The sequence below is a fragment of the Macrotis lagotis genome, chromosome 1 (assembly GCF_037893015.1).
Source record: "Macrotis lagotis isolate mMagLag1 chromosome 1, bilby.v1.9.chrom.fasta, whole genome shotgun sequence".
NCBI classification, from domain to species: domain Eukaryota; kingdom Metazoa; phylum Chordata; class Mammalia; order Peramelemorphia; family Peramelidae; genus Macrotis; species Macrotis lagotis.
In genome coordinates, this window is record NC_133658.1 from 871,605,835 (window position 1) to 871,632,021 (window position 26,187).

The window sequence follows — 26,187 nt, forward strand, 5'->3', positions numbered from 1 at the left end:
AGATAATTTGGAACTAAAAAAATTTTTTTTAAAGAAAAAAAGGAAAATAGATGCCTCAATCCAAACCTATAGTCCATCACCTCTCTTTTTGTTTTCTGCAAGGCAATGGGGTTAAGTGACCTGCCCAAGGTCACACAGCTAAATTTCAAGTGTCTGAGGCTGGCTTTCAATTCAGGTCCTCCTTACTCCAGGGCTGGTGCTTTATCCACTATATAATTGTATACAGTAACAATAATATTTACTCTATACAAGACCAAATGACATGCACTGTGAATTAAAAAAGGGGGTAGAGGGCTAATACACAACTCCTGCCAATATTTCATGGTGAAAGGGGACATAAAAGATGCATTGATAATTCATTTCAACAAATGTTTATTGGGCACAGACTGTGTGCTGTGCACTAGTGACTATGATCCAAGGCAAAAAGAAAGAATTAAAGATGAGAAGGCCCATAATTTGATCAGAGTGGTCTATTTTTCTTGGACCTGGAAACATACATGATTTAGATTTGGGGGGTGCATTTGTGAAGCCCAGTGGTTCCCAGTGGCCTTTTTGTCCAACACGGTAGATTGCAAAGTTGGAAGGTAGAAGGTTTCTCTCTAAGCAAAGTCTGGGTAACCATTTGTTATGTTGTGGAGTCAGGATGCCCTTTCCATTTTAGGGGATTATAGGATCACAGGAGCATAGATTTAGTACTAGAAGAAACTTCACAGACCATCCAGTCCAGCCCTCTGTCCCCCTCAGTTTATGGATGTGAAAATAGAATCATAGAGGGATGGAAGTGACTTCCCCAGGGTCTCATCTGTGTCTGAGGTAGGATTAGAACCCAGATCTTGATTTCAAGTCTGGCAACCTATTTATTATACCACATTGCCTTGTTATAATTCCATGAGACAGAAGGCCCAGGGTTGAGCCTGGCTTTTTGCCAGCATGACTTTGGGCAAATTGTTTGATCTCTTAGCCTATTTCCTCATCTGTAAAATGATGATAATTCTTGCCCTTCCATACAAGAATTTATTATTTATAATCTTTGTGAGCATTTCTTAGAAGGTGTTACTGAGTTCCTGTTATGTGTCTCCAGACTTGGAGTCAAGGATACTTGGTTGAGAATCTGAATGTATATCATGTTCACTTTCAAAAAACTTTTCTTATGTTTTTCCTTCCTATTTCCTCCTCCTCCTCCTCCTCCTCCTCCTCCTCCTCCTCCTCCTCCTCCTCCTTCTTCTTCTTCTTCTTCTTGCCAAGCAATGAGGTTAAGTGACTTACCCAAGGTCACACAGCTAGGTAATTATTTTCTGAGGCTAGATTTGAACTCAAGTCCCTCTAACTTAAGGGTTGGTGTCTATCCACTGTGCCACCTAGCTACCCCTTTTCCTTCCTATTTCATGGTTTTCCTTCTTTTCCCTTAGTACTAATTCCTCTTATACAAAATGACTAATATATAAAAGTGTTAAACACAAATGTACACATATAATTTTTACCATACTGTTTGCCACCAAGGAATGGTGATAGATAAATGTGCAACTTAAAAATTTGCAAATAGATGAATGTTGAAAAAATACCATAGCATGTAATTGGAAAAATAAAATAAAATACCAATTAAAAAAGAATACTTGGGGCTGGTCTGCCTCTGACACACGGTGGTCATGGGTCCCTGGACAAGGTATTTAATTTCTCAGTGCCCCCAGGTGAGTTTTGGAGAGTATGGCCTGAATCTGGAATAATTTTAACTTGGGGAACTTCCCACATTGATTAAATCATAGGCCCAGGGAAAAAAATGATTGCCACTGAGAAGCTTAAGGCATACTGGGGAGATAAGTCCCACCCTGCAGAAGATCAATGTTAATAGAAAGAGAAAGAAAAAAGCTAATAATTATTAAGCATTTTACAATTATAATCTCATTTGATCCTCACAACAACCCTGGGAGGTAGGAACTGTTATTATACACTTTTATAGATGAAGAAACTGAGACAAACAGGTTACATGATTTGCCCAGATAACAGAATTTGTTTTTTGTTGTTTAGTTGTGACTCCATTTGGAGTTTTCTTGGCTAAGTTATTGCAGTGGTTTGCCATTTCCTTTTCCAGTTCATTTTACAGATGAGGAAACTGAGATAAACAGGGTTAAGTGACTTGCCCAGGATCACCCAGCCAGTATCTGAGGCAGGATTAAACTAGGACACTTTGGGGCCTATATATCACAGATCATTGATGTCATGATATGGGCAGAGTAGGCTTTCCGGAAAGTGGGCATCCACAATGGGTAGGGTTTGAATAAGAGAAGAGGAGCAAGAGGGAATAGTAGGTTATTCTAGTTGGGGAAAAGATGTGAACAAAGATACATATTTCATATGTTATATATATATGTATATATATATATATGTTTACATGTATGTATATGTGTGTTGGGAGGATTAGTGGGGAAATTTCTGACTGAAGACTGACCACTCAAGACCTTGAATGTAAACTAGTTTTTCTTTTTTTTTGCAAGGCAAGGGGCTAAGTGACTTATCCAAGGTCACACAGCTAAGTAATATTAAGAGTCTGAGATTGCATTTGAACTCAGGTCCTCTTGTCTCCAGGGCCAGTGCTCTATCCATTACACCATCTAGCTGCCCCCAAGCCATCTAATTACCCCAAACTAGTCATTGTTTAAATTTTTTAAAAAATTTGATTTTTTCTAATTTTCATGTAAAGATAGTTTTCAACATTTTTATAAGATTTATAAGATTTTTATAAGATTGAGCTTGACATTTCTCCCTCCCTCCTTTCCTTTCCCCCCTCCTCTCTCCCCTTGATATCAAGAAATCTGATATAGGTAATGCATGTAAAACCATGTAAAATATATTTCCATATTAGTCATATTTAAACTATCCATTTAGAGGGAGTTGGAATAATCTGGAGCAAACTTCCTGGCAGTAGAAAGTTTCTGGGTTTGACAAAATCACCTGAACTGAACATTCCCTTTACCCCTTAAAAAAAAAGTGACCAAAAAGTTTTCATTTTCCAGAGGCTGCCCTGAAAGCTGAGGCCCAGTCCAAAGCTGAAGTCTTGGCCAAAGCTGAGGCGCTAGCCAAAGCTGAGGAGCTGCTTAGGGTTGAGAGCCTGGCCAGGGCTGAAGCTGTCCTTTTGAATGAAGAGCTCCTTAAATCCGAGAGATTTGAGAGATTCGAGAAATCTGAGAAATCGGAAAGCCAGTTGGAAGCGCCCTCTGAGGTTCCACTTTTGGAGGAGCCATCGCTGGATGTATCTGACAAGACTGTGGAGCCCTTGGATTCTGAGGTCCCCTTCCTGGTTGAAGTTCCCTTGCTGTCTGAAGTCCCCCCCGAGGCCAATGTCCAATTTACATCCAAGGAGCTGTTTCCACCAGCCATGGACCCGAAGGCCCTTCTGCCATCAGAGATCCTTGTGTCTGATGCAGGCCTGCTGCCTAGGGATGAGCTCCCACCCAGGCCTGAGGCCTTCTCTGAAGACCTCTCTGAGCAGGTCATGCTGCCCCCTCTGGAACAGACATTTGTGGACCTGCAACCTCTTCTACTGGACATTGCGTCTCCAGAAGCTGAGCAGATTACAGGGCAGTTGGCCATTTTTGATGAGATGGGGGTAAAGCTGACCAAGCTTACCTCTGGGCTCACCAACAAGCTTGATTTCTCAGAAATGCCAGTGCAGGTATCTTTCTCTTTATGCATAATTGATAAAGGGAAGTTTGGTATCTTTGAATTTGTAAAACAGGGTATGCCTTCTGTACAAAGTATGGTGGAAGGTCATTGCCAGAATTTGTAACCATAGCTCTTCTTGCTCCACCTTGATGACCTGGATGGACATTCAGGATCTGGAGAGGGGAGGACAAGTCTAGCTCTCTTTTTGTTTTGTTTTTTTTAGGTTTTTGCTAAGCAATGGGGTTAAGTGGCTTGCCCAAGGCCACACAGCTAGGTAATTATTAAGTGTCTGAGACAGGATTTGAACTCAGGTACTCCTGACTCCAGGGCCAGTGCTTTATCCACTGCGCCACCTAGCTGCTTGAGTCTAGCTCTCTTAAAAAAAACTGGGGGTACATAGACTGGATTTGGTAGATCAGAGACCTCTCATATAGGTGCCCATTCTGTGTCTTGTCTAAATCAACAAGTTCCAGTAGTGACTGTGTTTAAGCAGCCAAATGTCCTGATATTCCTGGGGTGAAGGAGCTATGGAAAATGGAGGAAGGGAAGGAGATGGAGACTTACTTGAGGGGTAAGGTAGACCTTGTCTGAGTTGTGAATGAAAGAGGTGGTGGGACTGGAAGGATGAGTGATGTAGACAGAACCTTCTCTCATATGAAGGAATTCAACCTAGTCTTTCACTTCCAGACTAACTTTGAATACTCCTCTTTCCTTTAACTAATTCTCTCTTTACTCTCTTCTTTTCCTTCTCCCCCTGCCATTTTTCCTCTCTCTCTTTATACTATTTCTTCACTTCTGCTCACTTTTTTTCTTCCTTTGCCTTTTTTATTACTTTCTCTGTCCTTTCCTATCTCCTTCCTTCTCCTGTTTAATCTTCCTCCTTTTTCTGGTTTTCTTTGTAGTCTTTCTGTCTTTTTTTACTCTCTCCCTTCATCTTCCCTTTTCTCCTCTTTTCATTCACCCCCTTCTCTCCTCCCCTTCATTACTCTGTTATCCTAAGTGATTTGTGTAACTCTCTTTGTGACTCATCTGTAAAATAAGGAGGTTAGACTCATTGACTTGTTAGGTCTCTTCCACCTCTGATTCTCTGATTCTTCCTCTTTATGCCATTTCTCCCTCTTTCCTTTCCTCTTCCTCTTCCCCCCATTCTCCTCACTTTCTTTCTCTCCTCTTCTCTTCTCTTCTCTTTCCCTTTATCCTTTTCACTTTTATCTTTTCTCCTTTTCCCTTCCTTCTCTCTCTCTCCTCTCCCTTTCATCTCTCTTCCTCCCTTCTATTCTTCCCTCTTTTTTGTCTCTCCTCTCTTTTTTCCTCCATTATCATCTCTCCTCCTCTCTCTCCTCCCCCTTTCTCCTTCCCTTTTTCTTTTCCTTCCCCTCTTTCCTTTTCTCTCCTCTTCTCAATACAGGGGGAGAAGGTGTTGGATGCCAGTGGTTGAGGGAGGAGGTAAGCTGAATAGCTGGAAAAGGGCAGTTGTTGCTTATATCACCCTATCTCCTTTTTCATCCCTCCCCATTTCAAGTATTCCATGACTGACCTGCTGCAACCAAGTGAACTGAGGCTTGACATCGAGCCTGCCTTTGAAGCAGTGTCCAAAATGGTGAGTATCTGCTCTTGTCTGTGTTGCCTATATAGATTACTGAATGAGGAACTGCCCATCACAAGGCTTTTAAAGGTCCTCAGTTTTATATGGTCTGTACTTCTCCGTCAAGGTTGTTGAGACCCAAATTCAGAGAAGTGGGAGCCTTGCTTGTTAACCATGTGAGAGATTGGTTTCTTTCCCGGGTGTCCCCTTTGAAGTGTCCCCCAGCATTTCCCTGATACCCTGAGTGTCCCGTTATGAAGCTGGCATCCTCTAGTTATGGAGTTGGACTAATTCTTGTTATCCAGGAATTGGATTCATCCCATTTATTAAGCTTCTAGAGCCCTGAGACTACAAGGACAAGCATGCAAGCTTGCCCGCTGTCAAGGAATGCACATTTTGCTGGAACTTTCCAGAGGCAGAGAGCGTTGCTGCCATCAGGGTCCCACCTGTCCTCCTCTTAGATGCCTGGCCAGCATTGCCTCCTGGTGGGACAGAAACACGCTAGCTGCCCAGACTCAGATCCTTTGAAATGAGATGGAGCTCTTCTTGAAATCATTACTTTAGAGCAGGGAGGGTCCTGAGAGTCCAGCGAGCCCAACCCTATCATTTTACAGATGAAAAAAAGAAAGCATGGCATCTCTCAGAGGCAGGATTGGAATCCAGTCCCTTGGGCATTGCAATAAAGCAAGAAACTATTTTGGGAGGCAGCTAGGTGGCACAGTGGATAGAGTACTGGTCCTGGAATCAGAAAGACCTGAGTTCAAATGTGACCTCAGACACTTAATAATTACCTAGCTGTGTGACCTTGGGCAAGTCATTTAACCCTATTGCCTTGCAAAAAACCAAAAAAATAAAAATTTTTTTTGTTTGAAAAGTGGTTGGGTGCCACTAAATTTACCTTAGACTTACTGGGATTGGAAGAATTCAATTCATTCATTTTTACTCAATGTATTTGAGGGAAATGCAAGTCTCATGTTGGACTTGATGCCAGGAGAACAAAGTTTAGCTAAGACACTTATCCTTGGCCTCATGGAATTTAGAGTTTGGCAGGAAGATAAGTCAGAAATAAGGACGCTGTCAGGTAGCAAGTACCTCTGAGATGCTGCCTGAATGAATGAGTGAACAATGATAGTAGATGCTGGAGATGCAGATAGAAGTCAGATAATTCCTACCCTCAGTGAGCTTCCATTCCACAGAGGGAGATAGCAAAGGAGGGAAGCAGTGACCTGGAAAGGGTCTTTTGCTTTGAGAAGTCATAGGGATGGGGAGTAGAGTCATAAGTCCTTAGTGTCCAAACCCTCCATTTTACAGATATGGAAAAAGAGGTGCAGAAAGAAGTAACTCACCTAAGGTCATGTAGTTGATGGCTGAGGGAGGATTTGAACCCATGTCATCTTGATTCCCAAGTCTAGTGCATTCTCCACTATTCCATAGTAGACTCTTGGTTCATAGTATCACAGATTTTGTGCCGGAAGAGATAGTAAGCAATGGTAGAATTGATTTGTTTATTGTTCCCAGAACAGTATTAGGATCATAGATTTAGGGCTGGACAGGATAATCAACTTGCTCAATGAACTAATTAATTTTGTAAAGGCATCTTGTGGGCTAGGTAACAGTGTTAGGTAGCAGGACACAAAGGCAAAAGCAAAGCAGGACCTGCCCTCAAGGAGCTCACCTGAGAGAAAAGTGATGGCTAGGAGATGGCTGGAATGATAGGATCTCTAGCCTTTGAGGTCAGTTAGGGAATGTGGGTCATGTGTACCTGTGCTGACCATCTCACCTGTCAGAACAACCCAAAAACAAAGGTTGGAACCAACTTGGGGGAGAGCTGGGAGAAGCTTTCCTGGTTAGAGATGGCATTTGAGTTGAGATGGAGAGAGGAGGGAGACATTTCTAAGTAGAAAACATAGAGTAAGCAAAGATGTGGAGATTGGAGAGTGCAGGCTGATTTCTAGGGACAAAAAAGAATCCAGTTTGACTGAAGCAAAAGAGAGGAATAAATCCATTGTCTTCCTCTTCTATTCCCTCCAGGGCTTGACCCTCTGGTCAGCCCCATCCCTTGGCCTCTTCTCTCTGACTTTCAGAAATCTCATGATCTCTCTCCTTTCTTGCCTAGGAGGCTGAGCAGCAGACACAGATGGACCAGTCTTTCATGTTCATCAAAAAGGAAAGCATTGGAGTGGAGGTGGCCGTGGTGACAGATGAGTTCCCTGCAACTGTGAGCCAGGAGGAGGTGCTGGCTAGGTAGGAGCAGAGGAAGGGGCCTCTCTAGGACCCTAGAAGAAAGAGGTGGGGGCGGCTGCCAGTACTACTCAAGTTTGTGGGCTTCTGGGTGGATTGGGGACCAGATCCTCCATCAAAGTAATGGAGGGATAGTCTTCAGGATACTGTATGCTCTACTCTTCCCTGGGCAGACCACATTTGGGTCTTTCTTTCCATATCTTTCCATATAATTTAGGAATGACCCTGACAAACTTGATAAGATTAAATGCAGGTGAGGGGAACTACATTGAGGGAAGGGGAATGGAAACTGATATGCATACCCTCCCAGCTCTGACATCCTATGTTCTAAGGACCCTCCCAGCTCTGACATCCTGTGTTCTAAGGACCCTCCCAGCTCTGACATCCTGTGTTCTAAGGACCCTCCCAGCTCTGACATCCTGTGTTCTAAGGACTCTCCCAGATCTGATATTTTTTGTTCTATGGGTTCTGCCAGCTCTTCATTGTGTTGCAAGGCTCCTTGCAGATTCATTTACATATATTTGCAACCAAATGGAAGTTTTTATGGGAAAAGTGTTTGAGAGCAGACACACTCCTGTGTTCTCTATTCCTGGGGAACTAGCAGTACAACTCAACCTCTTTCACTAGGGGGTACATTAAAACTCTCATGTTCCTTGGGCATCCCCCATCCCTCTGAGTGTCACCTCCTGCACCTGATGAAAAGAACAAAGCTTCCCCCAGTTCCTTTTCCTCTGATGAAAAATAGATCTCATTAAGAACCTTAGGTCACAGAATCAAAAAAATGAAATTTGATTATGATGTCTCATTTGGCCTGTTAACAATGTTCCAGGGCAGATTGGAGCAATGTAGCCCCATTTTGTAGAGGAGAAAACCAGAGGCTCAGAGAAATGAAGACTAGTTTAACATTGCAAAGGTAGTAAGGATCACTCCCAGATCACTGGGGTGTACCAGTGAAATATTCACAATGTTTTTGGAATTTCTGAATATAAATATGAGAAATCCTCTTATCAGGTAGAAAGGATGTGTATAACTGGGAGTGACAACAGAGCTTGGAGGCGGTGTGAATGTTGCCAGAACTGAAGAAACGTATCCTGGTTTATGACTGTTTCTGCAAGTTTTATGCAGTTTCTGCAAGGTTTATGACTGAATGTTAGAGAGCCATGTCTTTAAACACAGAATGTTAAAAACAACGGTTATTAGAGTTGGGAGGCTCCTTAGAACACAGAATGTCAGATCTTGGAGGGATCTTAGAATCCAGAATGTCAGAACTGGAAAGGACTTTAGAATACAGAATGTCAGAGCTGGGTTGGACCTTAAAGTTTGTCTAGTCTAATTGTTTCATTTTATGGAAGAGGAAATGGGTCCAGAGAAATAAAACAAATTGCCCCCAAATCCAAAGTGAGTTCATGACAGAGCCTTGGGTGAGATCTGAGTTTTCTGGCTACCTTCTGGCCCAGTCCAGTTTTTTCTCCTGACTGGTTCTGGGTCCTTCTCCTCTGAGAGTTCTGCCCTGGTTGTTTTGGTAGAGGAAGCAGACATGTGCCTGGCATTGACAGGTAGGCTCTCACCCTTTCTTCCTCTTTACCCTCCAACTGCCCATCTCTCTCATTGCATTCCCCAGGTTACATATGCTGGAGCAGCAGGTAGTGGGAGGAGAGCAAGCGAAGAACAAGGACCTGAAGGAGAAATTGAAGCGGCGTAAACGGTACGCTGATGAGCGGAAGAAGCAGCTGGTGGCGGCCCTGCAGAACTCTGATGAAGACACAGGCGACTGGGTGCTCCTGAATGTCTATGATTCCATTCAGGAGGAAGTGAGAGCCAAGAGCAAACTTCTGGAGAAGATGCAGAGAAAGGTAAAGGCCAGAGGTTTGGGTCAGTGCTACTCTCAGCTCAGTTATTTTTCTTGCCTCTCCAGGCTTTCGTTCAGGTTGTTCCTCATGCCAGTCAGTAGTGCCTTTCCTCCTCTTCTCTACCTCTGGGCTTTGCCAGCTTTTTTCAAGAATCAGATCAAATCCTACCTTTTCTCTTTTCAGAAGGATGCTTGTGCCTTCCTCTCACTTTATATTTCCACCTTGAGACATAAGCATCTTGAGGGTAATGACTGATTTTACACAAATATTTATAGCCAGACCAGGACCTTGTACTAATCACTTTTCTTCTCTGCAACACAGTTTCTCCATCTGTAAAATCAGGAGACTGAATTAAATGATTTCTAAGATCTGTCTCTTAGAGAAAAAGCACATCAGAATGCCTAGGTCAGATTTAGGGTCAAGACCCCTGTCTGACACATGCCAGCTGTCTAACCACAGGCAAGTGATCTAATCTCTTAGTGCCCAAGACCTGCAGATTACAGGGGGAGGAGAAAAATTCTCCAGCCTTTCTCTATATGAATGACATCAAAAGTGTGTTTAAAAACCACATAACACAACAACACTTACAAAATAACTCTCTCTACCTGAGTGTTCCTTACTCCCAGCAACTACAACTCACTATCAACAACTGAGCTTCTCCCCATCATGCTCTGTCTTCCAGTATCTCTGGATCTATCCATGACCCCACACTGTACCGAGGAATGCTACAAAAGGGGATGGTTTTGGAGAGAGAGGACCAGATTCAGATGCTACTTGTGTGGAATTCTGCTTAGTACTAGGATGACCATGTAGAAACTTATCTTTCTGAACCCCAGTCTTCTCATCTCTCAAATGAGACAGTTGCATAAGACAATTCACCGATAAAGTTTGATCCGTTCATCCAGTCTCCTTTGCCTGACTCTTCCCTCTCCCTCACCTCTCACATCTTACTGGTTACCAGTTACGAATCACAGGGACCGATTACCAATCAAGAGGACCTGAGTGATCCTGAGCAAGAGACTTGGCCTCAGTTTTCTCTTCTGTAAAATGGGAATAATAATACCTACCTCTCAGGGTCTGTTGAAGGAGAAAAAAAGAAACTCAGCTGAAAAAAAAGATCCTAAAGGAAACCAATTATATTGAAATTCAGTTATCAATAATTTTTTTAAATCAAGTTCACAAACTCCAGGTTTAAGAACCTGCGATCTACAGCACCCCTCCTATCCAAGAATCTCATAACCTGGGTGGAAAAAAAGAAATGAGTCTAATTCTCCATGACCTTTTTTTTAAAAAAAATGTGTTTTATTTCCTTTTGTCTTTCTATCACAGGCATTTCCAGGGGCAAGTGAAGTAGGGAATCCATGTCACTCCCTACATATTGGATACTCCCTTGTAACAAAGCAAAATCACCTGAAAATGATGACTATCTGTTGATAATCAGTATATACCATGTGTCCGAGTAGCATCCCATTTAATGACACTGTGGAATGAGTAGTTTAATTATTTCTTGATCAGAAAACCCATATGGAAGCCATGCTAGTTCTTTGTGAACAAAGCTTATGATTTTTAGATGTTGGTTACCTATCTCTTTCTAGAATTCTGCCAGGGCTTGAATTCATGTTCATTAATCTATCGTTTGTAAAGTCTATTCTCTAAATCAATCCTACCCCCCCTTTTTTTTTGGAAAATAGGAACTTTGATGGTCCTCCAATCCTGAAGTACCTCTCCCCTTTAAGAGATCACTGAAAATTGGCTCCATATTCCACATTGGTTCATTATCAATGCCCTGGGAGGCAGTTCATTGGGGCTAGCTGAGTTGAATCCATCTCAGGCAGCTGAGTAGGATTACTTCTATACTCTACACAACTGGGTCTTAGCCATCTGCCATCCCTCATATGAGGAGGGAAAATAAGAATTATCTGGAGAGCCTGGTTGATATGAATGCATTAGGAACTCTTCATCCAACTTAGATGTTAAAAAGGAATGTACAAAAGACAGAAATAAGAGTAGGTAACAGAGGGTCAATGCAAAAGCTCAGCACAGGGGGCGGAGCCAAGATGGCGACAAGAGTGGATAGTGTCTTAGGCGCTCTCTCATAAAACTTATAAACTAAGGACTCTAACTAAACTTTCGAGAGACAGAACCCACAGAGGGACCCAGTGAGGCAGTTCTCCTACTCAAGGTAACCTGGAAAAGAGCAGAAAGGTTCTACTCCCCGGGGCTGGAGGGGTGGCCGGTCAGAGCGAAAGAACTTCAGCCTCTTGGAGGCAGCCCCAGGGTGCTGGGAGCCACTGGCTCACAGCAGTGGGGGCGTTTCCTGACCTATGCCCCAGGGAGCACTGGGCACAAATTGGGGGAACAGCAGGGTCCTCTGCCAGAGCAAGCACGTGAAGCCCAGCGCTCAGGGTACACAGCAAGCAGCATGGCCAAGGCAGTCCAGATCCAGGAAACAGAAGCAGGAGGAGCCAGTAAGCAGGAGCCCCCAGGGCTTCACTCCCCAGGAGTGAAGAGAGAAAGAGACTGCCTAGCTCTGTCCTCTGCCCCTGGAACAGGACTCTGGGGTTCTGAATGTGTTCAGATCCTGATCACAGTCTATGCTTCCCATAGAGCAGCAGGGCCCCCCCACATGAACCCCGTGGCAGAGGGGTCGCTTCTGGTCATTCACAGACCAGGAGAGAGGACAGAGCCTCACACACTGAGACCCTTGTGGGAGTGTCCCAAAAGCTCAGGAAGCACCCCCAAAACAGGCGCAGGCTGGGAAAATGAGCAAGCAGAGAAACAAGAGGAAGACCATTGAGAAATACTTTGCCTATGAGCCCAAGAAGGATCAAAACACTCAGTCTGAAGATGAGGAAGCACAAGCTCCTGCATCTAAAGACTCCAAGAAAAACAGAAATTGTGCTCAGTCTATGACAGAGCTCAAAAAAGACTTTGAAAATCAAATGAGGGAGTTAGAAGAAAAACTAGGAAAAGAAATGAGAGATGCAGGAAAAACATGAAAATGAAGTCAGCAGCTTAGTCAAGGAAATTACAAAAAAGGCTGAAGAAAACAGCATGCTAAAAACCAGCTTAGGTCAAATGGATAAAACAGTTCAAAAACTTACTGAGGAGAAGAATGCTTTAAAAAGCAAAACTGGCCAGATGGAAAAAGAGATAAGAAAGCTCTCTGAGGAAAACAAATCCTTCAGACAAAGAATAGAATTCAGGGAGATTGATGAATTTATGAGAAATCAGGACTCAATACTTCAAAACCAAAAGAATGAAAAGTTAGAAGAAAATGTGAAACATCTCATTGAAAAAAGAACTGATAGGAAAACAGATTTAGGAAAGATAATTTTAAAATTATTGGAATACGTGAAAGTCATGATCAGGAAAAGAGCCTTGACATCATTTTCATAGAATTACTACAGGAAAATTGCCCTGATATCCTAGAAGCAGAGGGCAAAATAGAAATGGAGAGAATCCACTGATCCCCCCGAGAAAGAGATCCCAAAAAACAACCCCTAGGAATATTATAGCCAAGTTCCAGAACTCTCAAGTCAAAGAGAAAATATTACAAGCAGCCAGAAGGACACAATTCAAATACCATGGAGCTGCAATCAGGATCACACAGGATTTAGCAGCAGCTACATTAAAAGCTCGTAGGACTTGGAATATAATATAATGGAAGCAAAAGAGCTTAGAATGCAACCGAGAATCAACTACCCAGCAAAACTGAATGTCCTCTTCAGGGGAAAAAGATGGACTGTCAATGAACCTGGTGAGTTTCAAATGTTCCTGTTGGAATGGCCAGAGCTGAACAGAAGGTTTGATCTTCAGATACAGGACTCAGGTGAAGCATAGAGATTGGAGGAGAAGGGGAAAATATGAGGGACTTAATGATGATGAACTGCATGTATTCCTGCATAGAAAAATGACACTGATAATACTCATATGAACCTTCTCAATTAACAGAGCAGGTAGAAGGAGATTTTATAGATGAAGCACAGAAGAAAGCTGAATTTGAAGATAAAATATGGTGTAAAAATGGAGTCAATAGGAAAAAAGGGAAATATAATGGGAGAAAGAAAAAGGAGAGGGGGAATAGGCCAAGATATTTCATATAAGATTTTTTCTTTGTTACAATGAGCTATTGCAATGATATGGAAGGGGGGGAGGCAAGGGGGAGTGAGGGAATCTTTGCTCTCATCAGAGGTGGTTAGGAGAGGAAACAGCATATATACTCAATGAGGTATAGGCATCTGGAGTAAGAAGGAGAGGGGAGGACAGGGGGAAGGGGGGGGATGTGAGTGATGGAGAAGAGGATGGACCATGGGGGGAGAGTGGTCAGATATAACACATTTTCTTTTTTACTTTTTGCAAGGGGCTGGGATTGGATGACCTGTCCAGGACCATAGGGCCAGGTGGATGCTGGGCCTAAGGGGTGGTATGGGGGCTCAGGGCCTCTTGGCCCCAGGGCCAGGGATCTGTCTGCTGTGCCACCCAGCTATCCTACAGCAGAGTCAGAGTGAAAGGAGAGAGAAAATATAGTGCATGGTAGTGGAGAAATACAAAAGGAGGGAGCTGCAATCAGCGATGGCAAAGGTGGAAAAATATGGAAGTAACGTTTGTGATGGACTTATCATAAAGAATGTGATCCACCCGCGACAGAGTTGGTGGTGTTGGAGCTCAAACTAAAGCACATTTTTATTTTTATTTTTTTGGGGGGTGCAGGGCAAATGGGGCTGGGTGACCTGCCTGGGGCTGCATAGTAGAGTGATTGTTGGATGTCTGAGGCCGGATTTGGACCCGGGTGCTCCTGGCTCAAGGGCCAGTGCTCTGTTTACCACCCAGCCGCCCCTACTATTATTACTATTTTATTTTATTTTGGGTCTTTTTTTTTGGTTTATGCAGGGCAGTGGGGTTGGGGTGGCTTGCATGTCACATGGCTGGGTGATTGTTGCATGTATGGGGCTGGATGTGGACTTGGGTACTCCTGGCTCCAGGACTTGGTGCTCTGCCCACTGCACCACCTGGCCATACCTACAATTATTACTATTATTTTTTTAATTTTAATTTTAATTTTTTTTCTCTCCCCTTTACTTTATCACTCAAGCGAGTCTATATTTTTGGGGGGAGGGGGTATTTTGTTTACTCTTAAACAAGAATATTTTATTAATGTATAAAAAACATTATTTGTACAAAAATGAGAATAAATAAATATTAAAAAAAATCCCAGCACAATCCTATAATAATAATATGAGGAATGCTAAAGCTCAGAATGAGTAGAAATTTTCAATGAAAGCAAAGAATAACAATATTTTAAAAATCTATCTAGAGGAAAAAAAGAGGAGAATCAAAGAGGGATGGATGAAATCTTGCTAACTGATGCCAGAGACTGGCAAAGAGTAAACCTTAGTAGTAAATGATAATTAAATGACTTATTTTCCTTCTATTATATTTCCTTCTATTTTGGATCTTGGAAAGGAGAGAGAACAAAAATGGCTATTTTTTTTCTTTTAAATAATGATTTGAAAAGTAGTTCAATGATTCTCTGGACCAGCCCATTGTGTTTAAAATGGAGTTAATTGAGCTCCACCTAAATATCTATTGGCTTTCATCAAATGATCAATGGTAGCCCCCAGACCAATCAATAAGGTCTTGTGAAAGAAGACTTTTCTACCCTGGATGAATTAAAAGCCCCTGGCCCACATAGACTACATTCTTAGATACCCAAAGAACTGACTGGATCACTCAGAGTGATTTCATTTATTTATCAATTTTTATTTTTTAATATTTTATTTATTTTTCCAACTACATATGATAGTTTTTTTGGTTTTTTGTTAAATGACGTGCCCAAGGTCACACAGCTAAGTAAATATTAAGTGTCTGAATCCTAATTTGAACTCAGGTCCTCCTGACTCCAGGGCTGGTGCTCTTTCTCCACTGTGCAACTTAGTTGCCCCTGCACCACTTAGCTATCGCATAGTGACAGTTTTTCCAATCATTTTTTCCCCAAGGCTTTGAGTTTTAAAATTTTTCTACCTCCCTCCCTTCCCTCCCCCCTCCCTGACAGAAAGCAATCCAATAGAGGTTTTATATTTGTAACCAAGCTAAACATAGATCCAAATTGAATGGGTTGTGAGAAAAGAATCAAATCCAAATGGAAGAAAGAAAACATTAGAGATAACAAAATTACATAAGACATAAGACATCTTTTAAAAATTGAAGATAAGCTTTGGTCTTCATTTAAACATCACAATTCCTTTCTGGAGTAGATGGTATATTTCATCACAAGTCCCTTAAAATTGTCTTTGATTATTGTATTGCTGAAGTAAACAAGTCTATTATGGTTTTTTGGGTTTTTTGCAAGGCATTGGGGTTAAGTGGCTTGCCCAAGGCTACACAGCTAGGTAATTATTAAGTGTCTGAGGTCAGATTTGAACTCAGGTACTCCTGACTCCAGGGCCAGTGCTCTATCCACTGTGCCACCTAGCCACCCCTCTGTCATGGTTTGATCATCACCCCATACATATATTAGTGTGTATAATATTCTTCTGGTCCTTCTCATTTCATTTGAGAGATATTTTAAAGATCATGGTGAAAGGGAAAGTTGTCACTGGATTGGAAAAGAGCTGATATTATTCTGATTTCCAAAAAAGGGAAGGGAAGCAAGTATGGAAACTATAGGTGAGTGAACTTGAATGATTCCTGTCAATTCCTTGAATGGATGATGGAAGAGAAAATTTGTGATTATCTAGAAGCAATCCCCAAAATCCTACCTGGCTCCAACAATTGTGCTAGATTAATCTTATTTCTTTTCTTTACCTTAACTTACATTATTCTAGTGGAAAAGAAAACAATGTGGTAGATGATATTAGATGAATTATTAAGTGGTTGAATACCCAGACACAATGATTTGATAAAATCTCAGAAGTAGGTCTGTTGAAGAGTGTCTCCAGATCTGGCCTGATGTTGTGTGATATTTTTATCAATGTGTTGAATCTTGAAGAGAAGATATATGCTTCCTTTGGGCAAAAGTTTTAGTGCTGATGACTGTGAATTTAATGTTAATGTTAATGAATCAAGAATATGATACATCCAGAAAAAGAAAGAGAAAATTCTCTGACCTGTAAGCTTCTTTGTGATATGCTAAAGTAAATATGACCAGAGACTTGCAGGAACTTAACCATGTATTTTCCCTTGTAGCAATGGTTTATCATTCACTAATTCAATGTTCATAGTGATTTTATTGAACATAACTGTTGTGAATGATGATGATTAAATTTTCTTTCTCTCCCTCTTCTTGATTTAAAAGAAACAAAACAAAACAAAATAATAACTATGCATGATTAAGCAAAACCAATTCCCTCACTGATCATGTCCAAAATTTATGTCTCGATCATCGTGTTTTGTCCATTATTTCCTTGCCATAAGGTATTGGTAGAATGCTTTATCCTCTGTCTTCTGGAGTTATGACTGATCATTTTGCTGACCAGAGGTATTAATTCTTTCAAAGCTGTTTTATCTTTTTCATTGCTGTCATTATATAAATTGTTCTCTTAGTTTTGCTCATGTCCCTCTGCATCAATTTATGCAAGTCTTCCCAAGTTTTTCTAAAATAATTCCTTTTGTTATTTCCAAAGGCAGAATACTATTCCATTATATTCATATACCATAAACTTGTTCAGTTATTCCCCAATAAAGGATCAACCCCCTTTAGATTGCTGCTACACAAAGAGCTGTTATAAATAATTTTGTACTTAGGATTCCTCATGAAATGCCCTTTACTAACTCACTGAGTGACATATCCTTGTCTTTCAGGCTACAGGCTTAAGAAGAGGGGAAATGTCAGTGAATGAATGAATGAAACACTATGAAATGCCCTTTCCCATTTCATACATCTTTGTCTTTTAGCTGCGGGCTGCAGAGGTGGAGATCAAAGATCTACAGTCAGAGTTTGAGCTGGAGAAGATTGATTATTTGGCCACCATCCGCAGACAAGAGCGAGACTTTATGCTTTTCCAGCAGCTTCTCGAACAGATGCAGCCACTGATTCGCCGGGACTGTAACTATAGCAACCTTGATAAGATCAAACGGGAATCATCCTGGGATGAGGAGAATGGCTACTGGAAGATTCCAGAGCCTGTCATTGTGAAAACCAGTCTCCCTGTAGGTAAAGAGTTTAACTGTTTCTGACCCAAAAGGCACCTACAAATTTTTACACTCACCTTTGCTTGGATGCCTTCTCTTCCTTCTTCAAGTCCCACAGAATAAGAGAAAGACAGAGCTGGGTGGTCCATTAGAGCATAGGAGAGTTGGGAAGGGCTGTTAGAACACAGGAATATTTCATCTGTCACAGATAAAAATAATATTTAGTAACTGAGTCAGGATTCAAATCCTGTTTTTTCTAGAGATTGATCCAATCATCTTTCTAATATGAAATTCTGCCTTCCACACTCTGCCTAATTGTAACTTCAACATTTCTCCTCCCTCTCTATCTCACAAATTTTTCCTCTGGTTCCATGGAGCCTTTAAACAAATCCTAAACTTTACCCTTTGAACTAGATTTGGGTTGGCCACTTTTTCTGGCCTCAGTTTCATCATCTTCCAACTAGGATTAGAGTAGATGGTCTGTAAGTTGATTTCTAGCTCTTAACAGTACATGTTCTAAAAGACTTTCAAGATCTGATGTACTGTCAGAGGCAGAGAGATTAATTCAATGACCGCCTTGTGAGTCCATGTTTTCCTGAGAAACTTTTGGCTTCCTTCTTAGCCAAGTTTTCCCTTTTATAGCTAAGTCACAGCTCAATATAGACAAAGAACCTTGGGTTTGTAACAGGGGAACCCTACTTTTTGCCCATAGGCCTGTTTGTGTAAGGAGTGACTCCAATTTCTCTTTTCTCATAGCAGTTTCAACATTGCCACAGAATAAGCCTTCAAGAAAAGCCTGTTCAGCTGACAATGGAGAACCATTGGTATGTCTCATCTCATGGTGCAGTTTGGATTGAGTTTGATAGAACATGGGGTGAATGAAGGCAAGTGGATGAGATAGGCAGAGAAAGGCAGGTCCTTAGAACACAAATGTTAGAGCTGAGAGGACCCTTTGAACACAATATCAAAGCTGAGAGGGCCTTTAGAACACAGGATGTCAGAGTCCTTAGACCATGGAATGTCAGACCTGGGAGGATGCTTAGAACACTATCAGAGCTAAAAGACCCCTTGAACCACAGAATGTCAGAGCTGGGAAGGACCTTAGAACACAATGTCAGGAAATGGGTCCAGAGAAACAAATTGCCCCCAAATCCAAAATGAGTTCATGACAGAGCCTTGGGGGAGATCTGAATTTTCTGGCCACCTTTTGGCCCAGTCCATTTTTTTCTCCTGACTGGTTCTGGGTCCTTCTCCTCTAAGGGACTTTAGAACATAGAATGTCAGCGCTGGGAGGGGCCTTAGAACACAAGATGTCAGAATTGGGAGGGAACTTGAAACAGAGTATTAGAATTTGAGGGTAATGTTATATCTAGAATATTAAAGTTGGAAAGGGAACTTAGAGATAGTAAGAGTTTAGGCTTAGTATTTCCATCTCTGGAAACTTGAAGATTGCCATCTTCATGTCCCAGTCCTCCCACCTCCTACCTCTATATTTGGGTTGACTTAACTTTATATCCCTGTCCTTCAAAGTAACTTACAGTTAGAGTAGCATGGTGCTTATGAAGCTTAAGTTGACCATTCTTTTCTTGTTAGTTTTTCTGAACCGTGTCTGAAGGATGTTCATTTTCAATAATTTGCTGTTAATTGACATGCTTAATGGATCCATGATTTTATCAGAGTAGGGACTTCCTCCCTCAGTACAGGTAGAAACCTGTCCATTCCTACAAGATTCTTGTACTTGTTTTTACATTGAAAACTTCCACAGAGGACCAACCCATTTGGCAGAAGCCTTCTTCTGGCTTTTAAAAACTTCTAGGATTAGGCATAGTGGCTCAACCCATCTACCAGTTCTGAGCTTCAGTGAGTTATATTGATTGGGCATCATCACTGTTTGTCTTTATTATGGTGTGCCCCTAGTACTGGGTGAACCAGTCCAGGTCATAAACAGAGCAGATCAAGATTCCCATGCCCATCATGGTGGGATAATTGGAATCAATTTCTGGACTTCCCTGGGGGACATGGAGAGAATCAGTCTTAAAAAAATAAAAATTAACAAAACAAAACAAAAAAGGCTGAATACCATTGCCACACTTAAGCTGACCTTGTGTTGCTGTTAATTCTCACTATATTACTTGCCTACATTCTTTTCTAGTCATACTTATCTTTTGGAAATATCTATTACAGAATTTTTTGAGCATGAAACACCTTGGATAATGTGTATATATATATACATCTTTAAAGACAAGTTTTGATCAGTGCACCTTATAACTCCTTAGTAATCAATCACTTAACAATGCATTTTGTGAATTGAAGGAATGAAATAAACCTCGTATTAGAATCTCTCCCTCAGCTAGATTCTCAGTCAACAGATAGAGTCACTCTTATCAATGTACTGAAAACTTTAAAAGTGCTGCATAAATGTTAACAAAGATTATTATTGTTAGTCTCCCATAGAATTACAAAATCTTAGCCATTGAGGGAAAATCATCAGGTTTTATCCATTTCTGAACAAAAATTCTTCTTCATCATCCCCTCCATGTAGTCATTGCTTGAAAGACTTCCAGGGAGGAGGAGCCACCACCCCTCAGGCTGCCCATCCTGCCTGGCACATTGGCTAGGCATCAATTTCAGGGCAAATTTCCTGATCATTTCTACCCACTAGTCCCTGGGGTTGTCTTCTGGGTCAAAGAGGGCAGGCCAGTCTTCCTCCCACATAGCAGTCCTTCAAATACTTGATCTTAGCTATCACTCTCTGAGTTTTCTCTTCTTCAGGCAAGACATCCACAGTTTCTTCAACTTTTCTTCACATGGCATGGGTTCAAGGCCTCTCACCAAGCCAGCTTCCCTTGATTGGATACTCTCTGCTTTATGACTGTCCTTTCCAAATGGTGGAGCTCAGAACTGGACACAACACCTCATGTGTGGTCTGATGGGTGGCAGAGGACAGAGGGACTCTGCATTATTTTTGGAAGCGATACCTTATTTATTGTAGCCCAAGTTTTTGGTTGTCGCATCCTACTGCTGACCCATATTGACTTGGGCTTGGGGCACATGACTCATGTACATGGCATTCTTGGCTCTCCCTGCTCAGTGTTGTACTTACACCTAGCTGGAGGTGTGCATCTTGGGTACATGTGACTCTTGGGGCAATGGAGCATGGCATTGTTAGTTTGCCTAGAGATGGGATAGTAGAGAAGAGATGGACCCTACACTCTTCCCAGATCTTAGGGCACTTTTCTTTGCTCAGGTACTAGGATTTTATACAAAAATGGCTGCATAAAGCAGCCTAAGGCTAAACTGAATGGTGGCATGGGCAAGCACTGAACAATGGAGAAGGGAGGGTAGCATGGGTGGGAATGTTTAAGATTAGAGGAGGTGGGGCTGAGTGGAGTTTTGGATTGATGTGGAGAAAAGGACACTTGGAGGAGGGTGTGTGTGTGTGTGTGTGTGTCTGAATCACACCCAATGGATTATTGCCAGAACATGAGGAAGAAGGGAGGAGAGAGTATAGGTCTCACAGACAGGGTAGTGAAGACTGCTTGGAACCTTTGCTGGAGAGCCCCAGGAGCTTTCTGAAAACCACTGAGAAAGTCAAAGGAGGCACTGATGGTGTTCTTATATTAGATTTCAGGGGCAGAGGGTAGGCCAGAGGCTCCAGAACTTGACCTGGAGTAGCTAGAGAGATGAGGAAGAATTAGGGGAAACCTGGCATGGCAAGAAAATATGGGGACAGGGCAGGGAAAAGATGGAGTTGTGGGAACCCTGGGTATAGAGTCAGGAATGCTTGAGTTCAAATTTTGAGCTCATGCACTTACTGGTGCTGTGATCCTGGGCAAATCACTTAATCTCTCTCTGCTTTAATTTCTCCAAATGTAAAACAGCAATAGCACCTACCTCTTGGGGTGGTTGTGAGGATCAAATGAGGTATTTGTAAACCACTCAGCATATAGTAGGTCCTATAAATATATATCTTCATATATATGTATATACATATATATGTATATATATATATATATATATATATTAGCAATATTGTTATTACTAGATGGGAGCAAGAACTGAAGATTGCAGCTGCAGCAGAAGCAGAAAGGAATTTGAGAGGAGAGAAACTAGTATGGGTGCAAAGTACTAAGACTGGGAAAGTCTTGGGAGTGGTCATACCTGAGTTTGAAACCTATTTGTGATCCTTCATAGTTTCACAAAACTTAACCTTTCTGGGACTCAGTTTCCTCATCTGCAAAATGAGATTAATAAATCCCTGCCCTACATACTTATGGAAAATGTTTCATAAATTCTCTAGTGATAGAGTGAGGGGAGCTTTGTATGTGGACAGTGGTGGGATGGGGTGGGGGTGGGGGTGGGCCTGGAACCACCAAGGGTCTAAGCTTATAGGCCTTAGTTATTCCAGCAGGAAGAAGATCGCTACAAGCTAATGCTGAACAGGAGTGACAGTGAAAATATTGCCAGCAACTATTTCCGATCTAAACGCGCGAGCCAGATCCTCAGCACAGATCCCATGAAGAGCCTGGGTAGGTGTTGCTTCTCATTTCCTGCTCCTCTTTAACTCACAAAGCAGCCCAAAAAAGTGCTGCTATAACTAGAAGTGACCAGATCACCTTGACACCCCTGGAGGGCAGAGGGGAGGGGAAGAAAATGTGCTTTTTCATGGAATCTTGGTCCCTTATCCAGGGTGAAATTCATTGGTCAGTCAATCCATCTGTAAACCAGGCAACTGAGGTTACAAAGACTAAAAAGAGACATTTCCTGCCCTCAAGAAAAGTAAATTCTGTAGGAGAAGAGGGATAATATGAGCATCTATACAGGGCGGCTAGGTGATAAAGCACCAGCCTTGAAGTCAGGAGTATCTGGGTTCAAATCCGGTCTCAGACACTTAATAATTACCTAGCTGTGTGGCCTTGGGCAAGTCACTTAACCCCATTGCCTTGCAAAATCCTAAAAAAACATCTATGCAAATACATCAACTGGTTAATCAAGAAGCATGTCTTAAGGTACTTCCTAGGGGGCAGGTACTGTCCAAGGTTCTGAAGACACAAAAACTGAAACTGCCCTCAAGGAGCTTATGTTCTCTTGGAGAAACAAAGAATACCATTTAGAAATAAGTGTAAAATATTTGCAAGTTGATGTGGGAGGGAGGACACTAACAGGTTGGGAGCACAGAAAGCTTCATGCAGGAAAGGGATTGTGGGCTAAGTCTTGACAGAAGTGAAGGATTCTTTGAAGCAGGAAGAGTGGACATTTCAGGGTTAGAAGATGCCAATAGCAAAGTAATGGAAATGGGAGACTGAATCACTGATGTCTTTCCTGAGACAAGATTCTAGAGCTAGTGAACTTTAGTGACCAGCTAACCCAAGCATACAGAGTCAGAAATGGAGGCCCTCAGAGGACAGGTAGCTTGTCCAAGGTTACTAAATGGTATTGCTGGGATTCAAACCCAAATCTTAGGGCAATGGAGGAGAACCAGGGGTCTACTGTGATTAGAAGCTCTAAATTTCATCATGCTGTCATGAGGAAAGTCTTTGTAAACCTTCAGGTGCTATAGAAGGGGAAAGGCTTACTAAGTTATAGTCACCAGGGACAGAGAAACTTGATTTATCAAGGGCCAATATTCCATAGGAAAAGAAACATTTAAAGAGATAGAACATATAGGTAAAAAGGTCTATTGGCTCTGTGAGCAATTAGGTGGTGCAGTGAACAGAGTGCCTAGGTGGAGTCAGGAAGACTAAAATTCCTGAATTCATATCTGACCTTAGATACCTATTTTATGTGACTCTGGGCGAGTCATTTAACCCATTTGCCTCAGTTTCCTCATCTCTAAAATGAATTGTAGAAGGAAATGGGATACTCTAGTAAGCCCCAAATGGGGTCCTGAAGAGTTGAACATGACTGAAAAATGACTGACCAACAACCACTGGCTCTGTGTTCTCATCAACATGGTTGTTTCTTGCAATGATGGAAATCATTGCCTACTTATTTTGGGTAGCTCTTGTCAGGGTCCTTCCATAAAGTTATCCCTGGTGATCCATCCAATACATTGAGGGGCTTTCTCTTGTTCTCTTGACATTGTTTGGATACTCCTATGGTGCACAGGCTCTCTTTTATCCCTTGCTCTCTCTCCATATTCAGTTCATATTCATATTTTTCTCCAGTCGGACTTTTTAGGTGACATCTTTTAAGCCAGAGGTGTCAAATTTGTAGCCCAGATGTCTAGTACACCCAGGAACCAGATTAAAAGAGAAATGGGAAATGAATAAAAATGACATAAATAAAAATACAACACAACATAGATAAATGTTAATATTTGTTTTTCTAAGTCAAGATGTAGCTAAAGGGAGGGATTTCTATTTGAACTTGATTCCACTGCTTTAAATTACTTCTCTTGCATGGTTTCTCATTCCCAATGGGTTGAAGCCAGTTCCCGTTACCCTGTGGGGGATCAATAATGGCAAGTCTTACACATTCAAACAACTTAATTCAATTTTTAAAAGCAAGTAATATATATTCTATTTGTCCATAGAAAGATGTAGGAGGCTGAGCACTTTTGACTTAGAGCCTTGAGTCTTGGTCATGACAGGTGATAATAGGCAAGTCATCCAATCTCTTTGGGCCTATTTCCTCTTATATAAAATGGGAATAATACTAAATCATCCAATTCACAGCCCTGCAGTGAGGAAAACTGTATATAATATGGAGTATTATGCTCTTTAATGAGCATCACATTTCTGATAGGATGTTGACAAATTGAAGTTCTTATATGAAGATCTGTTGAAGGAATTGGAGAGGTTTAATGTGGAGAAGAGATCCCTTATTTGGAGGAATATCTCCACCTCTCAGCTTCTTCAAACCCCAGGAATCTCAACTTGTATGGAAAGGCTTTCCTGATTCCCTTCCCTCAAATGCTCCTTGACTGCTTTTTGCCTTTTTGTGTATCCTTGGGATATTACAAACATTTAGTGAATGCTTACTGACAAAAAAGAAAAGAAAAAGAAAAAAGACATCCTATATAAATTGTCACTCTATCCAAGGGGGTTCTTACATAATGATACTCAGATGCACAGTCCTCATGAATCCCTCCCACAAGGCAGATTATAACCTCTCCCTGTCTGCTTGTCCTTTGTCACATTCTCCCTTAAATTTATCAATGGGGATTCATCTAATGTATTGAGGAGATGGACAGGGTCTTCGTTCCTTTTCCCTGACATTGTGAGGATTATGATCATTTAGGAAATAGTTTGGCATCATACAATGGGAAAGAACATTACCCTTCAAGTCATAAAAGTCCTAGGTTCCAAAGTCTGATTTTCTGCCAGTCACTGGCTCAGTGACCTTGAATGAGGCGTCACCATATCCCCAAGCCTGAACTTCCTCATCTGTAAGATGGGGTTGGCAGTTGTGGGAGTCGTTTTTGTCTTAGCGCTTTATTTTACTTCTGTGGACACGTCTCATCACTCCTCCTAAGTTCGTTAGATGCAAGGATTCGTGTCTTATGCTTGAATTTTGCACAAAGTAGGTAGATGATGAGAGTGGAGGGATGGATGGCCTGGGGTGAGCGTCGGCTTCCTCCTCCAGGATTGCTCACCTGCTCTCCTTGGGTCTCCCCTCTCTCTGCAGCTTACCACAACTCCCCGCCGGGGCTCAGCTCCTCCCTGAACAACACCTCCTCCATCCTGATGCCCATCTCGCCCACCCAGGCCACGGACATGCCCCAGCCTCGGCCTTTCCGTCTCGAGTCCCTGGACATCCCCTTTGCCAAAGCCAAGCGCAAGAAAAGCAAAAGTAACTTTGGCAACGAGCCCCTCTGAGCATCGCCCCCGCCCCGGCTGCCCCCTCGGGTCGGGCTGACTCTGCCTCCCCTCCCCCAGGCCGGGGAGGGGGAGCCGAGGGCACCCGCCGGGCCCGGCCCGGGGCAGCTGCCACAGCCAGCTCCCCCTCCTCCGGTCCGCCTGGCGGGCGGGCGGGCCGGGGTCGGGGCCGGGGCCGGGGCCGGGCCGGGGCCGGGCCGGGCCGGGGAAGGGCTCCCTGGGCTCCGGGCACCCGCACAGCACTGTCCTCGCGCCTGTGAAAGGCCCCGGCAGTTTTCCTGCCCCCACTTTGCCCATTTTGTTTGCACCTTCAGCCTGAGCCCCCCGAGCATCCGCAGCCAGTGGTGATCCTGGAGGACCTTCCCGGACCGCCCCTCCCCAAACGCACCCCCGCCAAGGGTTTCCTGGGGGAGGGCACCCTTCAGGCCGAGAGCTCCCCGGCCCTTTGCACCCCGAGCCCGGGGAGACAGCACTTGCCCGGAGGCGGGAGAGGCTCGGTGGGCATCTCCTGGACTCCCGGGGCTGGAACAGACGGACGGTGGCCCAGCCGCGTGCGGCGCCGGCCCATTAAACTGCCCCGTGCTCACAAGCCCCCCGGAGCCGGCTGCTGTGTGTTGCTTCGGGACCCTCTGGTGGGCTCCTCGGCCCGGGGCTCGGGGCACGCGGGGCTCGGGGCACGCGGGGCTCGGGGCACGCGGGGCTCGGGGCACGCGGGGCTCGGGGCACGCGGGGCTCGGGGCACGCGGGGCTCGGGGCACGCGGGGCTCGGGGCACGCGGGGCTCGGGGCACGCGGGGCTCGGGGCACGCGGGGCTCGGGGCACGCGGGGCTCGGGGCACGCGGGGCTCGCGGCCCGCGGGGCTCCCCAACGCGCAGGGTGGGCGGCTGGCCCCCTGGGG

At 43.2% G+C, this 26,187-nt stretch overlaps 1 protein-coding gene across 4 annotated transcripts in view; it reads left to right on the forward strand.

Annotated features, from left to right (window-relative positions):
- KIF17 (kinesin family member 17) overlaps window positions 1–25,687 on the forward strand; it is a 63,006-nt gene extending 37,319 nt beyond the window's left edge. The window contains exons 8-16 of one of the 4 annotated variants that reach the window (XM_074218232.1): window positions 3,012–3,670; window positions 5,183–5,260; window positions 7,362–7,489; window positions 9,108–9,339; window positions 17,233–17,491; window positions 18,226–18,293; window positions 21,869–21,998; window positions 25,099–25,263; window positions 25,604–25,687. In XM_074218232.1, the coding sequence (XP_074074333.1) occupies window positions 3,012–3,670; window positions 5,183–5,260; window positions 7,362–7,489; window positions 9,108–9,339; window positions 17,233–17,491; window positions 18,226–18,293; window positions 21,869–21,998; window positions 25,099–25,263; window positions 25,604–25,608 (1,724 nt within the window). In that variant the 3' untranslated portion in view covers window positions 25,609–25,687. Of the gene's footprint in view, window positions 1–3,011; window positions 3,671–5,182; window positions 5,261–7,361; window positions 7,490–9,107; window positions 9,340–17,232; window positions 17,492–18,225; window positions 18,294–21,868; window positions 21,999–25,098 lie in introns of all 4 variants that reach the window. The other 3 variants (XM_074218229.1, XM_074218230.1, XM_074218231.1) reach the window with 3 other exon arrangements.
- Window positions 25,688–26,187: the final 500 nt, after the last annotated feature.